Raw genomic sequence first — 15709 nt, forward strand, 5'->3', positions numbered from 1 at the left:
TGTTACATGCCATACATATATTATTGAATTTAATCCTGGTAGGCATATGTGACACAGTGATCTATAGGGAATGTTTCAATACAACTTTATTGGAAACAAGTGATAGAAAATGTGCACATTTTATAATCCACAATTAGGAGTCTTCTAAGTAGTGTACACATATAACGAATTTATAACTGTTAACCACAGTGGACAATGAAAATAAAACACTCCTTGATAACTTTTCTGAAGGATAATCAATAATTTATTTCTCTTTAATTGTCACAATTACCACAATTATCTAGCTACATGACCAATGTCACTACATATCACAGGAAGATTGTCCACCTACACTTTACTGAGACAAAGACAATGGCCATTTTTGTGTTAAATGTACAATGAGATGTTAGCACCATTTATGTGTTAAATGTACAATGGGATGTTAAAAAGCAGTGGCTTTTATGTGTAAGACAAGATGTGGCACATGATTTATTACAAACAGGTTTGATTTCAAACATATTATGCCAAGAAACAAGCATAGAAATGTTTTGGCATTAAGGTGTTATTAAAGTAGAAAATAAGTAAACTAGAGAAATAAATCCAGATTTTCACTTACATTAGATACATTGAAGTAGGAAATAAATTGGCTCCTCAGTATTTTTGTGCAAGTTTTTTTTTTGTTTTCTTTCCTTTTGTTTTTGATTTTTTTAATAAACGAGTAATATGAGTATATCACAAGTAAAAGAAAGATCTCAGCCAAAACGAAGTTACCAGTATATGAAAAACAAATGAAAATTTACCAGGTATTTTTTGCTTACAAAAAATTTAACCTATAAAGAGTCACAAAATATATATAAAAACGCCACATTGAACGAGGCAATCATACTCTACCGAAACTGGTAGCATCCTCTGAAAATCAGTCACATGCATTCCATTCATTCGGTCATACAGTGGTCACTGACAAGAAGGCATTATGGACTCTCGTGCCATCTGGAGACTTGGCCCCATGGGTCATCAGTTCTTGGATTGTCATCCAGTTGTCCAAAATTTTCTTGTTTCTCTTCTTCATCATCTTTTTGTGACTCAGTTCAATGATATTGATCTCCTTCTTGCCCTCACTGCCACTCTGAGGGCTCTCCTTGAGACACTCTAACCGGCTGCGCATCATGAACTCACGGCGGCGGCGCTGCTCTTTGGCCCTAAGCAGGTGCTGCTTTCTCTCCTCTTTGCTCCAGTAGCGCCCCATTTTCATCTCGCTCATGGTGTCGTCGTCTGTGGTCATGCCACTCCGCTCCTCCTTGATCTTTAAGGCACGTTCCTTCAGGATGCGGTCTCGCACGGGTCTCTTTGTGATATACCGTGTCCCGTCGCTCCTAATTTTCACCTTCCATTCCATCTTGGGCTCTGAACACTTCTGAGACTCCTTGCACATGCTCACCAAGCTGAGCTGACTCTGAGCATACTCGACGGCAGATTTCTGTTGAATTAACTGCATGTAGCTTTGATAATGCCGGGCGTGTGCTGGGATGTTTGCATACCTATATGAGGAGCTGTGGTAAGGAGAGAGGTACGGGATGTGTTCGCTGTCTGCCTTTTCTTGATCAGGAAGCTTGCTGCCTTCCAAAATCTCCTTGCTTTCAGCGCTACAGCCTTGCTCAGTGGTTTTGGCTTTGGTGGAGGTCGACTCTTTACTGCTCTGTCCGGAAGAGGACTGGGTGGCTGCCATTGTGCTTCTCAGGTTTTTCTTATTGGTGATGTTGATCATCCTTGGAAGGGAACTGTCAGGGGAACGGTCTACGGTGAGCGGAGTACTTCTGCAGCTCTCAGCTGTGTTGTAAGCACTAGAACTGTCCTTGTCAGACTTTTCTGGATGCTCCATGATGTCGTCCAGCTTTCCCCTTTGCATATCTATGCTGGTGTTGTAATTCCGGAATCCTCCATCATGCAATGTCCAGATGTCTCCATACTGGTCTGTCACTTTCTGGAGCCTGTGAGCTTGCATGATATTCTGACACTCAAGCTCAATGTTTCTCAGCTCTTCATTAAGCAACTGTAGCTCATGCTCCACTCCCTCTTGCTCCCCTTGATTGCATTCAATTGTGCTACTCGAGTAATACAGGTCATACTCTCCATGATTTCGAATTTTGCATTTGAGCTCCAAGAGCTGCCTGAATCTTTCACAGTCCTCATCTTGGTTGCCAACGCAGTCTGAGTCAATGTATTCACCAGACATGAGGCTCTCATTGTACTGAAGTTCAACACTTCCTAGAGTGTCTTGGCTCTGCCCCAGGTCTCTCTTGCTCTTCAAAGATGTGCTATTGGGGTCCTCAGCTCCATTCTCCTGCTCTGAGCTCTCATCATTTCGCAAGCTTTCATCTGTACGTCCTACTCCACTGTCCTTCTCATGGTTGTTGGATGAGGATGTTGCAGTGTCTGTTGTGCCTTCTTCTTCTTCTTGCTTTTTTGGCTAAGAAAATGATGTGAACAAAGAAAATGAAAGAACAAAGAAAATTAATTATTTTGGAAGACATTGGTTATTAAAAATCTTGCTTGAAAACCAGTGTTTCTTGGCAAAGTTGCATCTCCTAGAAAATTGCTCTACTTTAAGGTCCATCACAATTTTAGAAATAAAGGAAATTAGCTCATGACAGCTTTTTATACAAGAAATGAAGAAAACGAAAGCTGCTTGAATATGGCTATGATATTCACTTGGATATAAATAAGACAGGATACATTCAAATAAGTGATTCTTTAGGTTTTCTCTTACTTGGGAAACTTGGGAGGTGAAGGTGGCTTAGTAATATATCACTGGCTTAGTAATATGCTGACAATGGGTAAGCCAAACATCACAGAGATTTAGGAATAAGTTAACATTATGTACTGGAGTCTAGGACATTGCTGTCTATAGGAGAGGATGCTCAATCCCAGATGGATTCAGGTTATTAGTGACAGATTCGTGTTATTAATGACAGAGGCAAAGCTTCATCTTCCAGGGCCAGAATTTCTTATATGTCCAGGATGCCATATTCTTGAATACATGGGCTGTGACCTCAGTGCACTCTAAATCATGTTTCTCAAAAGCAACAACAATGTCTTAGGACTCATTTGGGTTGTGTAAGATTTTTCTACTCTTATCCAGGGATTTTTTTTCAAAGATAAGTTTTAGTCTATTAATAATAAAAATTCAGTCCCATGAAAATTTGAACAGCACTGATTGCCAGACATGGGCATAATATCAAATAATTTTTGACATATATATCACATATATGTATATATGTACCCATGTATGTTTATGTAGTGTGTGTGTGTGTGTGTGAGAGAGAGAGAGAGAGAGAGAGAGAGAGACTCTGGTAATTTTTGGCTTTCAAGTAAAACGATTAACTGTAATTGTCCTAATAAGATGCATGTGTAGTTCTTTCTCTGGGAATATGGTGAAGTTACTTTCACCTCTATCAGTCATCACATGATAATCTATAAGGCAGTTTCTAGATTATATCTGCCTCATGCCTAAGTTTATTCACTAGATAGATAGATAGATAGATAGAGCTAGCTCCATCCCTCTAGCAGATGTAATTACATAATTAAATATAATCAAGCAAACAGCTAGTGCTAAATAAGGATGAAACGGGTGATAAAAGGTATTCTAAAAGAAGTCTAAAAGGTATCTCTAGATAATTGTTATTTTGTTCCACAAAAGTAATGGCAGAAAAAAAGTAACATAAATTGAAGAGGCGAGAACACAACCATGTATCAGTTTATTCTATGACTCTCAATCTTTCCCTGGAATATGTTCCTTCATTTGTTGAAAACACACTGAGATTTATCTTACATGTCTTGTTGATTAAAAAAATTATAATAAGTAACTGTAACTAACAATGGAAAGCTTGCTGCATCCCTAGGCTGTGACTTACAAGGTGACAATAGTATTTAATATGGCAATGTCTGTGTACTATGCCATATAACTATCAAAGGATGTTATTGATACCGGGCATTTGAATTTATATATCATGTTATTTATAATTATATTTTTCTAATATCTTGTCATGTGCTGAAAAATACAAGAAGACTAGTCATTTTTTTCTTATTTCACAGGCAGATGAAATAATAATGACAAATTACGCTATTGGAGATGTTGCACAATGTAACAGGATTCATAATACCAAGAATACTATGTAAAATGAAACTTTCCATAAAGTAGGTTCACATATGGGTATGTATTTTATTTTTTCAATTGAATTTCCCCTTTTCTTTGTTATTGGTCTATGAACAACTGTGAAAATAAAAAGAGTTTTCCATTCTCAAACCTAGAATTCCTAGTTTCTAATGCAATGTTACCCTATCATTTATCATTTCCCTATGGAATTATTATAGTGACACGCAATGTTTCTACCTAGACATTTCTAATGTAGTATTATTGTTTATAAGGGCAAAGGATTTTTAAAGGTTTCTGTACTTCTCATCATTTTTTTCGTTTCATGGTGAAGAAAAATTTCCACACAATGAGAATCTAACCTCAGGGACAGCTAGTGTTACTTCACAAGACCTAACATTTGTATTACGTCTGATGAGTAGGCAGCATTTGACACCATATCACTTTTCCTGGACAGGATTTCTCCCTGCTTGCCTTATTCCAACATCCTCCTGTCAATTCAGTATCAGGTCACATTTTGTATCTAAGAAAAAAAAGGCCTGGAGCAAGGACTTTCTTGCTTGTAACCAGCAGCTGCCACCAAAAATATCTTTATTTGTGGCCAGTGTTGAAGTTATACATAAAAATTTTAATCTGTCCTACCCATATTGAAAGGCAGTTACCACAGTAGCGATATTACTTGTGAGCATGAACTTCTGTTTGTGGAGTGGCCAAACTCCATATGATGAGCAAATGAGTATATCACATATGACTATGTTGATGCTATACTGTGCAATCTAATTATGTATTTAATATGTGGACATGTGCACACACATACACATTTCTGTTATGGGATGTTAGCAAGCTGAATATTTCATTATTCAGCGTGGTAAAGTAATAGAATGTTTGTGCTGCATGTTTCTAAGCCTGTCAAGATTTTCAAAAAATTTATCATCTTTTAGGATGTGTTAAGAATTAATGTTGAGGCCAGGTGCAGTGGCTCATTCCTGTAATCCCAGCACTTTGGGAGGTTGATGCTGGTGGAGCACTTGAGGTCAGGAGTTCGAGACCAGTCTGGTCAACATAGTGAAACCCCATCTCTACTAAAAATACAAAAATTAGCTGGGTGTGGTGGCAGGACCCTGTAATCCCAGCACTTTCAGAAGCTGAGGTTGGTGGAGCACTTGAGGTCAGGAGTTCAAGACCAGCCTGATCAATTTGGTAAAACCCCATATCTACTAAAAATACAAAAATTAGCTGAGCATGATGGCGTGCACCTGTGGTTGCAGCTACTCAGGAGGCTAAGGCTGGAGAATCACTTGAGCCCAGGAGGCAGAGGTTGCAGTGAGCTGAGATTGTGTCACTGCACTCCAGCCTGGGCGGCAGAGCGAGACTCTATCTTTAAAAAGAAAAAAAAAAAAGGCTGGGCGCAGTGGCTCATGCCTGTAATCCCAGCCTTTGGGAGGCCGAGGATGGTGGATCACGAGGTCAGAGTTTGAGACCAGTCTGACCAACATGGTGAAACCACGTCTCTATTAAAAATACAAAAATTAGCTGGGCATGGTGGTCCCTATAATCCCAGCTACTCATGAGGCTGAGGCAGGAGAATCAATTGAACCTGGAAGGTGGAGGTTCCAGTGAGCCAAGATTGTGCCACCGCATACAGCCTGGGTGACAGAGCAAGATTCCATCTTTAAAAAAAAAAAAAAAAAAAATATATATATATATATATAATACATATAATAATGTTTTTTTTTTTTTTTTTTTTTTTTTTTTTTGAGACGGAGTCTTGCTCTGTCGCCGGGGCTGGAGTGCAGTGGCCGGATCTCAGCTCACTGCAAGCTCCGACTCCGGGTTCACGCCATTCTCCTGCCTCAGCCTCCCGAGTAGCTGGGACTACAGACGCCCGCCACCTCGCCCTAGCTAGTTTTTTGTATTTTTTAGTAGAGACGGGGTTTCACAGTGTTCGCCAGGATGGTCTCGATCTCCTGACCTCGTGATCCGCCCGTCTCGGCCTCCCAAAGTGCTGGGATTACAGGCTTGAGCCACCGCGCCCGGCCAATAATGTTGAGAATAGGAAGATAATTAAACAAATCTGTAAACTGAAAACAAAATTATATCAGGCAGATAAATGACATGAGTGTAACATAAAAAATCTAGAATATATCGAACTTGTTTTTGTAAAATGGGAAAATGACAATAAAAATAATATAATAATCACACTGTGATCTTTTACTTATTATGAATCCATTAGTGACAGCAGTTCTGCTCATTTTTCTTTGTATTCTCAGTTTCAAATAGGGTGCTTGGAGTATATTAGGAGTTCAAAGTTTTTAGTTGAATGAATATGTGACTTCAAGGCAAAAGGATGTCAATAATCTCAAACTATGCTATGAGAAATGTTGCACAAGTTATGCTACGGAAAATGTGTCAACAGCAGCCATAAGACCAAGGACAATCTCTATGATTATTCAGAATATACAGGTGTAATCACACCATCAAGTATGCAAATAAAACTGATGGTTTACATCATGTCATCTTCATCCTATAGTGATAGCCTAAGTATTCAAATAGATACATTAATATTTTAAAGTAAAAAAAAAATTACTTGTTGGGGAGGCTACCTCAGTTTGTTTTCAGCTGGCATATTGAGAAGCAACACATATTTTTTACTCTGAAATTTCTGCAGTGAGTTTGAAGTAGTGCCTGGGTCAATATTTGAATACTACTGTACTGTATTCACAATGGTCCCCAAGCTTCCCAAACTGGAAATATGCTTAATGGAAAATCATTTTATTTATTCCCTCTGCTTCATTTGAGATGATCATTTGCTCTAAAAAATTACCATGACAGAGATGTTTGATTAAACCCTTTGATTTTGTTTTCATCTCCATTTATGGTTACACATTAAAAAAGAACAAGCAACATCTCAAATCATGTAGTTCAAATTGTTGGCCCTACCTGCTCCACCTCATTGGCAGTGGGCTGCATTGCTTCGCTATGCTCTTCTTCCAACATCTCCAAGTTTAACTCCTCTAAGAATTCATTCCTTTCATCTTCCAGCCAGCCTTCATCTAGCTGCAAAAGAATACATTAGTACATTATATCATGTTAGTGAGAACTCATGGTAAAATAGAGTAAACTTAAATGGCCGGTGCCCGATGAGTTCCTTTTATCATAATGATTCTCTTCAGAATACCAGCCTCCCATGGTTCACCTCTCAGAAAGAAGAAAAGGTGATAAAAAAAAAAAAAATTGGACTCTTACGCCTTTTATGCTTTCCTGAAACAGGGCTACAGATTTTCTCTCATAACCAAGTAAATCTCACAGCACAGAACATTACCTTCTTTCAAAATGTATGAAAAGCATCCTGCATAATCCACAGCTGTCATGCTCATTACCTCCAACAGTCCCGTGTTAAAAGGACTGCCATGCTACTAATAGGGCTATGAGACAATTGGGCTTTTTTCTTTAACAACAACCCCCAATGAGACTGCATACAAAGTGCCCCGCATACGCTCATGCTATCCTCATCCTGCTTTTTTCTTTTTAGGTGGGCTCCCATATTAACAAGATGGCTGCTTGCCACAAAAGAATCTATAGACAACACTTATTTTGTCTGTAAAGGAAGGAAAATTCTAAGTTATTCTTCTCAAAAAAAAAAAAAAAAGGAAAGGAAAGAAAAGCAATGTCACTCCATGTCTATTTTAATTCATTTTCAGGCCCAATTTTATAGGAAAAGCACCACAGTGGATGTGACATTTAAGGGTGGTGGAGTGGTGTGGGGCATGCAGGGCTTTGTTTATGGGTGCTGAAAACAAGTATTCTTGTAGGACTCTTAACGCAAATTAAACTGAACAAATCCCTTCGGCTTTTCAATACAAAGTGAAGTGGAAAACTGGTGGTTACCTGGCTAATATGATCAATGTTGACAGTACAGATAATTTGCCTCAAAGTGGATTTTTGGAGCTGGATTACATAAATTAGCTGTCTATGCTGATTAAATTAACTGGATTATTGTCAAAACTCTACATCACTCTGTACAAAGAAATAGCAGAATTCTAGTGAGCAAACATGGATAATAGTTTGAGATATTTTCACCACCAGTGAACTGGCAAAATAAGCTTTTAAACATAACTGAACTTCTACAACTTAAAAACAAACTGGAAAGGACATTAAGCTGCACCAAAAGAGGCATTAGCATATATGTATCATCTTTATTAATATGTAGGCAAATCATAGATTTTATAATATCTATTAAAGACCATGTAGAACTTCAGTGACCTCAAATTTAACTGGGGCCCAAAGTGCTGGCACTTTTGTTCATCCTCGTTTATCTTAACGTGGCCTGAATAAGTTGATCAAATGCCTATGACTTTGATATGCAGATGAGCTATGATAATTATGCCAACAAAACATGTAAATTCGGTCCAATTGATAAGTGTTCAAATTTTACATTCTTTAATCTTTTTCAAGTATCATAAAGCTACAAATGCCAGACCCCATAAAAAATTACTTAAAATGGAGAGTGCTTAGTTTTCTCAAACACATCGAGGAATTTTTCTTTAGGTCAAAATAAAGTATTTTCTGACACTGATATAGTGAATGATGAAACAGAGTCTTTTGAGGATTAAATGAAGTGGTGGGGAAAATAAAGAGAAAATGGTCAAAATTAATGATTCCCCGTAACTCTTTTCTCATTGAGTAATCCAGTAGATTCCTGAGTTGCCAGCCATAGTCATTATATGTCTGTTTTGATAAGGCTTTCTTTCAGGCAGGAGGTGCACACAGCCCAATTAGCAAAGGGAGATTCTTCTCACTCACTTCCTTCCTCTCTCCTATTTCCCCCTTTCTACCTAGCTGTGCATTCACTATAGTCTGAGTCTAATGTAATGGCAGAGACAGACATCTCCCTTGAGCTGAGATGAGGGAAAAGAGGGATTGCCATTACTAAGAGTGGGGATCTATCTGCACCAAAGGGGGCCACATGTGGCATCTCAGAGAAAGGAACAACCTATACTGTCTCAAAAGTATGGCTACAAGTTCTTATGAGAATCCTCTCTGCCCCAGTGTCCTGTGGGAAATAGGACAGAAAAGCAATATCTTTAATGGTCTCTGGAAGAAAATGGGCAGAAAATGAAAGAGAGTTGACAGGAAATGAGGAAAATGAGTTATTTTAAAATATTGCACAGATGCACAATACTGCCCCTAGCAACTCTGTAGATCATTTCCAAGAATCTAGAGAGTATTTGAAACATTAAAAATTTAAAATAAAAGCTAGAAAAAGCACACAAAAAGCTTCCACATTCTCCCTGAATAAAATACACATGCCAAAAAAAAAAAAAAAAAAAAGAGATACAATGAGTTCAATGGAAAAATATGGGTGATATAAAAACAAGATTTTTTTAGTGTTTTTTTTTGGCCACTTTATAGCATGCACTGATTAAATTACATTTTTAAAGTATGGTATTAAAATGTATTTCTTTTCCTGATTTCCCTGGAAATCTGTCTTTTTTTTTTTTTTTTCTATAGGCAATTAGCTTCCTTCCAGTGGGGTGAAGGTTTCTTCAGGATCAAGGGGCTAATGCAGATTGTAATTTTGACAGGCAGGACAGCATCCTATGGAGTCAGACAACCATCTTTCATCAAGTGTGGAAAGGGAAGTCTCATTTGAAATTTCATCCTTCAGCATTGACTCTTTTGGAGGAAAAGGTCAGAAGTGTAGCCAGATATTCAAATTTTCCACTGGTCCTGCCCAGCGTATGTATTCCATCAAAGATTAACAGGATCTGGTCTTATGTCATTAATTTCTATTATTTCTACAGCCCATTATGGCCACTATGTGGCATAGTTTAAGGAAATGCTTAGTTCTAAATTAATGAGGTTCTCTAGCAGTTACATGGAAAGGGCAGGGAAACCACATTATAACATAAAAATATCTTCTCTACAATAGAGATGGCAACTTCAATTTATCATAAATTTCACTAATATGCATTTAGCCCCTTTATTATGCTCTGTTTTGAAGAAAATGGGGGCAGTGAGATAACTGGGTTGAGAAATTTCCAGATAATTGGTATAATTTTATATGCATTTAAAAATTCACTCCCATATAGGCAGTGTGGGGGTTGTGTGGGCTTGTTTCCCCACTCCTAAGACCTCAGGTGTGTAAGTTTACTCTGCCCCAGGCTATAGCAGACTTTATGGGAACTATTTAGAATGGGCAAGGGCATAAAGGAAATATATGCGGAAAGGGTGATCCTTTATAACCACTATATTCCAGTCGGGATTCAGTCTGACACTGAAATACACTTACTCAGTGTAATTTATAGATAGTATGTAGTTACTGAGTCTGAAAAATATCAGATCAATAACCAAGGAGACAAATGGTGATATGACTAACTTTACTCAAACTACTGACAGATGGATAGACTGGTGACAATGTATTGTCCCTTCTGCCTTGTGGTAGGAGATAAAAAGGATATAAAAGGAAGCCTCAATAGTACTTTTCTTCCACCATTACCTTTCCTTTACTTTCATGACATCTTCTTCCTTAAAGATCTAAAAAATTTGTTTAGAAGCTATCAGTTTGCTTTTGGCTGGACAATTGTTTTGGTCACACTAAACTTGGAAAAAATTCATTTAATATACATGGAACCAGATCATGCTATACAAGACATTCGAATTGATAAAGTTATTCTAAAAAGATTTAAGTTGATGACTAGATAGGCTAGTGTTTCTCTCATGGAGATTCTTCCAAGAGACCTTCACATGCCATTTAAGTATTTTCAGATGGAAACCTAAAGCAAGGATTCACACAGAATTAAAAGGATCTATACAGCCATTTTTCATTTGAGTATTTATTTAAGTAACTGGAAAATTGAAGGAGAGAATCACAATTCAATTTGGTATGCTTTTCCCCTCTTAAAAGGGATATTTAGCTGCCATTCTATGGAGCAATATAAAGAAATCTTTAATGTATAATATTTTTGATAAGTTAGGAAAGATGAGTCTTCACTGTATTTTGTATACCTTAATTGCTTTCATATGTATTTTAAAAATTCATTCCCACATAGGCCATCTGGTGGGTTATGTGGGGAGAGATAACCATGATAATGATTTAATAGAGAATAGCAGATAATGAATATAAATTCATTCACGAATTTACACTCAGTGAATTCAATGAATATAAAGTTCAGTCTCAAGACTTCTGATCTCTGTTCTGACCTGAATCTCTGGCCTTGCAACAAGCAGCACGATTCTCTTACACTCATCGTTAGACAGCAAGGCCACGGCTTCTTCTCGATTCTGGACATCTTCCCCATTTATCTAGAAAACAAATGAGAGTGGCACATTAGTTTCCATTTCCACAATGCTGCACACAATAAATGGCAAATATCAGCTCATTTATGGTAAATGTATGGACAATGAAGCTCACACAATGGGCTCATCTTCAGCCCCTCAGCACAAAGTGCCTTCACTCAATTACGCGCTTACTGTAAGAGCCATATCGATCCCTGAAGGATGGCGGACATCAGAGGAAGCAGTTATGTTCATAAATGTCCAACCTGCGCCCTGGCAACATACATCTAGCAACACAATTAACCAGCTCCTGACAGGTGACGTTCATCTTTCTTCGCTCAGAGTAATGGAAGTGTCACTCTGAGATAATAGTGCTGGGGGAAGAAGGACTGGCAATACCACAACTGAAATCCGTCATCCTGCACGCTCGCTGCGAGCCAATTAGAGAGCTGCAGTATTATCTCTCACCAGGCAATGCTCCCAGGCCACTGCTGATTGCATTTTTATTTAATCATTTCATATTTGTGTGTGGGTCTGACTCAGTTGCCCAAATATCATCGTTAGGATGAATCTCAGTGTTTAACTGATCAAAGTAAAGTAACATTCTCATCAATACTCTACTTCCCTTCTAATATTTATCCATTTCCTAAAGCATAAAACTAATGAAATATCTTCAGACCCATCTTTTAAATAACTTTTAAATTTTTAAAAAAAATTAACATAGAGTAAAATTGAATTTTTAAAGTAATGATGAGTGAAAGAAACCAAGCTTGAGTAAACTTTAGATTTCATGGAAAAGATTCCAGTGGCATTAGAAATATATCTTCTTACTTTTTCTAAGTTCTAAAGAAAGAGTAAATAAGATTTGTAAAGTTTCTTTTTTTAAACCACATTTTCATATGCAAATATATTTAGCTCTTAATTGACAAAACATTTTCCTTCGGATATTTAATGATTATTTTCTTTTATTGATTACTAACTCCACAGAGACAATAAGGTTTTTGATCCATACATGTAATCAAATAATGTGGAAAGAATTTCCAACTAAAGAGGTCAAGTAATTCTGTCTAAAATAGTATTAATTACTTGAATAAATTAAACAGATGGAAAATGTGGCAGCACTGACCATTCCTTTTTCAATAATTAATCTAATGTCTTTCACTAAGGACTTCTGCTTAAAAGCATAGAGTAAACTATTGAGGTTTTTCTCCTCATAGGTCTCTGGGTTTCTGGCTGATACATGAGGACAGACGTAATTATCTGAAAACAAGCCCAGAAATTTCAACTTTGGACCATAATAAATAATCCTTATTCCTACACTCTTATATGTATTTAGTGCAAAGAAAGCAGGCAATAATAGTAAAAAATATATATATGGGTACAAGTTGTGTTTTCTTACTCTAATCACTGTCATTTCTCACTTGTATACACAGAAAGGAAATTCAGTTGTTGTAAGTTTCACGTGCATTCCCCATTTGTTTTTGCAATTCACAAATAAAATACATTAAATTAGGAAATAGAAACTATGATTCCACAATGGGAAATAATGACCGGGAAGGATATGTCGTGGTTTGTCATAAATACCTCTGGAAAAGTATGTGTGTACTAACTCCAAGGTTTTTTTCTCAAATAAAGATAAATTGGCAGTGGTGGATTCCACTATACCTCCCCTACCCTCTCTTAAATGTAGTTTTAAAATAATGACTTTGCAGTATTTACTCTATTTGCACTTTGAGGGCTTATGTCTGTTTCATGGTAATTCTTAGTAATATATTTGCAATGCATCTATTTGTCTGTCAAACATGAACCTGTTTATTCATCTCCTCTCCACTACAGGCACATCTGATCCTGAGAGAATTGAATTGGGTGATCTTACACAGCTTATCTTCATCTTTTCTGTTTGAAATATACTTCTCACTTCTTTTTTTCCTGGTCTCCACTCGACTATATACACATATATATATTTCCTCATTCTTCATCTGAATTTCACTTACCATTAATCTAAATACTTATTCATGTTAGTCTAATGCTGCTATTATGTTTGCTATCTTAAAATGCATGTAATAATAGTGCCTTGCCCAGAGGGTCTTTATAAGGATTACATGAGTCGATATAAGTAAAAATCTTAAATAGCACCTGGTACATAGAAAGTCTTCAATGTTGGCAAATATTACTGTTGATGTTATTGTTATTGTTGTTATTATTATCATCATTTATATTTTAATCCTTAGTAAAAACAAGTCTCTTTTGTACTAAGTAAAGCAAATAGAGTGAAATTTATGGAAAGTAATTAAATGCATAGTAGTAAACATGGTTTTATTTTAAAAGATATGTACCTCATATGTATTTCTAACTCTTAGAGGACCATCAGGAAACAATGTGGTTGCTTGTCTTTTAGTTTCTTTATAGTTGGTATTCATCTCTCTCCCCTGAGAACTCATTATGACCCGAGCTATGTTTTCTGGTCCTGGCAACAATTAGTTCTTATTTTGGGGCAACAGATCATTTCTTGCAGAAACACTTCTACCTTCAGGATCGTACCTGGGATGAAATCACTGCCACAGAAACCTGACATTAAAATGTAATTTATTATTTCTTTTAGAAAATAAGTGCCACACTTTAGCCAACCACTTGATAGATGCTATTGTACTTAGGACATTAGTTTTATACCCAAACTGATACTGGGGCAAGAAATGTAGCCATGGGTTTCAGCAAAGATACCTCTCAAGGAATGAAAAGAATTGAGGAACAGAATCAGATAGAGTTTTCAACCTTCGGTTGGTCTTGGTCCTGAAATAATGGCTTATAGTTACAGGATTGTTTGTGGGAATGCAGCCTGCTGCAACGGGAAAATACCAGACAGACATGAAAGTGGATGACCCAGCAATAAGGGAGGGAGACAGATGAGTAGTTATGTCACATAGCTTAATGGAGGACTTCCACTTTAGGAAAACAGAGGGAAAGAGAACCAAGGGAAAGACAGCAGGTAGGTTTTGTTAACATAACTGTCTCATTTTCTGTACATGGCCATATGTAAATGTTAGTTTCAGAATGGATATTGCCTTGGCTAAGAAGAGATCTGTGGTACTTACATGGATAGATCTTTCAAAATCTCACTGTAGGCCCAATCTCCTGTATCTTTGTATGAGTGTGTTTTGTATGTGTGTGTGTAAAGTCCTAAAAGCTTAGAAATGAGATGTAATATAGCTTTTCTCTTCCATATACCAATATCTAGGTTTTTTCTATTATTGTACCAGAGGTAGGTGGGCAACTCAAATTCTTGACATTGAACAATCAGTGGAATTTCTTAGGAAAACTCAATAATCTTAGGCAATAAGAAAATATTTATTTCAAATGTGTTTATATTTTAGTATGGAGACAAAGGAGGTGATCAAAGTATAGAGACATAGATGTGGAAAGAACAGAAATAGGGGGGAATATCCAAAGGGAAGAAAGTAAAAGAATAAGAGAACTAGGGTATTAGTTTGTTCTCACGCTGCAATAAGGAAATACCTGAGACTGGGTAATTTATAAAGAAAAGAGGATTAACTGGTTCACAGTTCTGCAAGGCTGGGGAGGCCTCAGGAAACTCACAATCATGGAAGAATGCACCTCTTCACAGGGTGGCAGGAGAGAGAATGAGTGCCGAACAAAGGGAAAAAAAGTCCCTTATAAAACCGTCAGATCTTGCAAGAACTCACTCACTATCATGAGAACAGCATGGGAGTAACTGCCCCCATGATTCAATTACCTACCACTGGGTCCCTCCCATGGCACACAGAGATTATGGGAACTACAATTCAAGATGAGATTTGGGTGGGGACATAGCCAAACCATATCAACCAGTTTATGTGTAGAACAGAAATGAAGAGAGAGCCCATTAGAAGTCCTGTTGTTTCACTGTTTGAGTTCTTGTAAAGTTTTGTCAGGAAGTAATCCTTAGGAACATGATTGAGCTTTTGACCAACATGAGATTAGGCTGCTTACATGGAATATTACAGGTTTACCATCCCAAGGAGAAAAGGAGAATATAGCATTGCCTCTTTGGAAACTCCTTGGAAAGCTGGTCACATATGTGGTCTTTTACTCTTGTTATCTGACTCAGAAATGCCATATTCAGCATTGAAATTGTGTGAGAGAATGTCCTCAGATTAATTCCTGGAGACATTTGATATAAGTTCCTGGAAATGACACAGCAGACAGAACTGTGAAGGAAAGAAAAAGAACTTTCCTTGCAGACTAAAAACACAGTAGAACCACAACTATTCTCAGGAAGTTGGTTTCTGGTTTCTCTTCTGCACA

At 37.2% G+C, this 15709-nt stretch overlaps 1 protein-coding gene across 1 annotated transcript in view; it reads right to left on the reverse strand.

Annotated features, from left to right (window-relative positions):
* Positions 1-221: 221 nt before the first annotated feature.
* The window catches only part of PDZRN4 (PDZ domain containing ring finger 4), a 420326-nt gene continuing 404838 nt past the window's right edge, over positions 222-15709 (reverse strand). The window contains exons 8-10 of the mRNA XM_033222417.1: positions 11333-11434; positions 7070-7186; positions 222-2446 (exon numbers count right to left, since the gene is read on the reverse strand). Of these exons, the coding sequence (XP_033078308.1) occupies positions 923-2446; positions 7070-7186; positions 11333-11434 (1743 nt within the window). The 3' untranslated portion in view covers positions 222-922. The remainder of the gene's footprint in view (positions 2447-7069; positions 7187-11332; positions 11435-15709) is intronic.

Source organism: Trachypithecus francoisi, unplaced genomic scaffold, assembly GCF_009764315.1.
Source record: "Trachypithecus francoisi isolate TF-2019V2 unplaced genomic scaffold, Tfra_2.0 Lachesis_group11, whole genome shotgun sequence".
Taxonomy (NCBI): Eukaryota; Metazoa; Chordata; class Mammalia; order Primates; family Cercopithecidae; genus Trachypithecus; species Trachypithecus francoisi.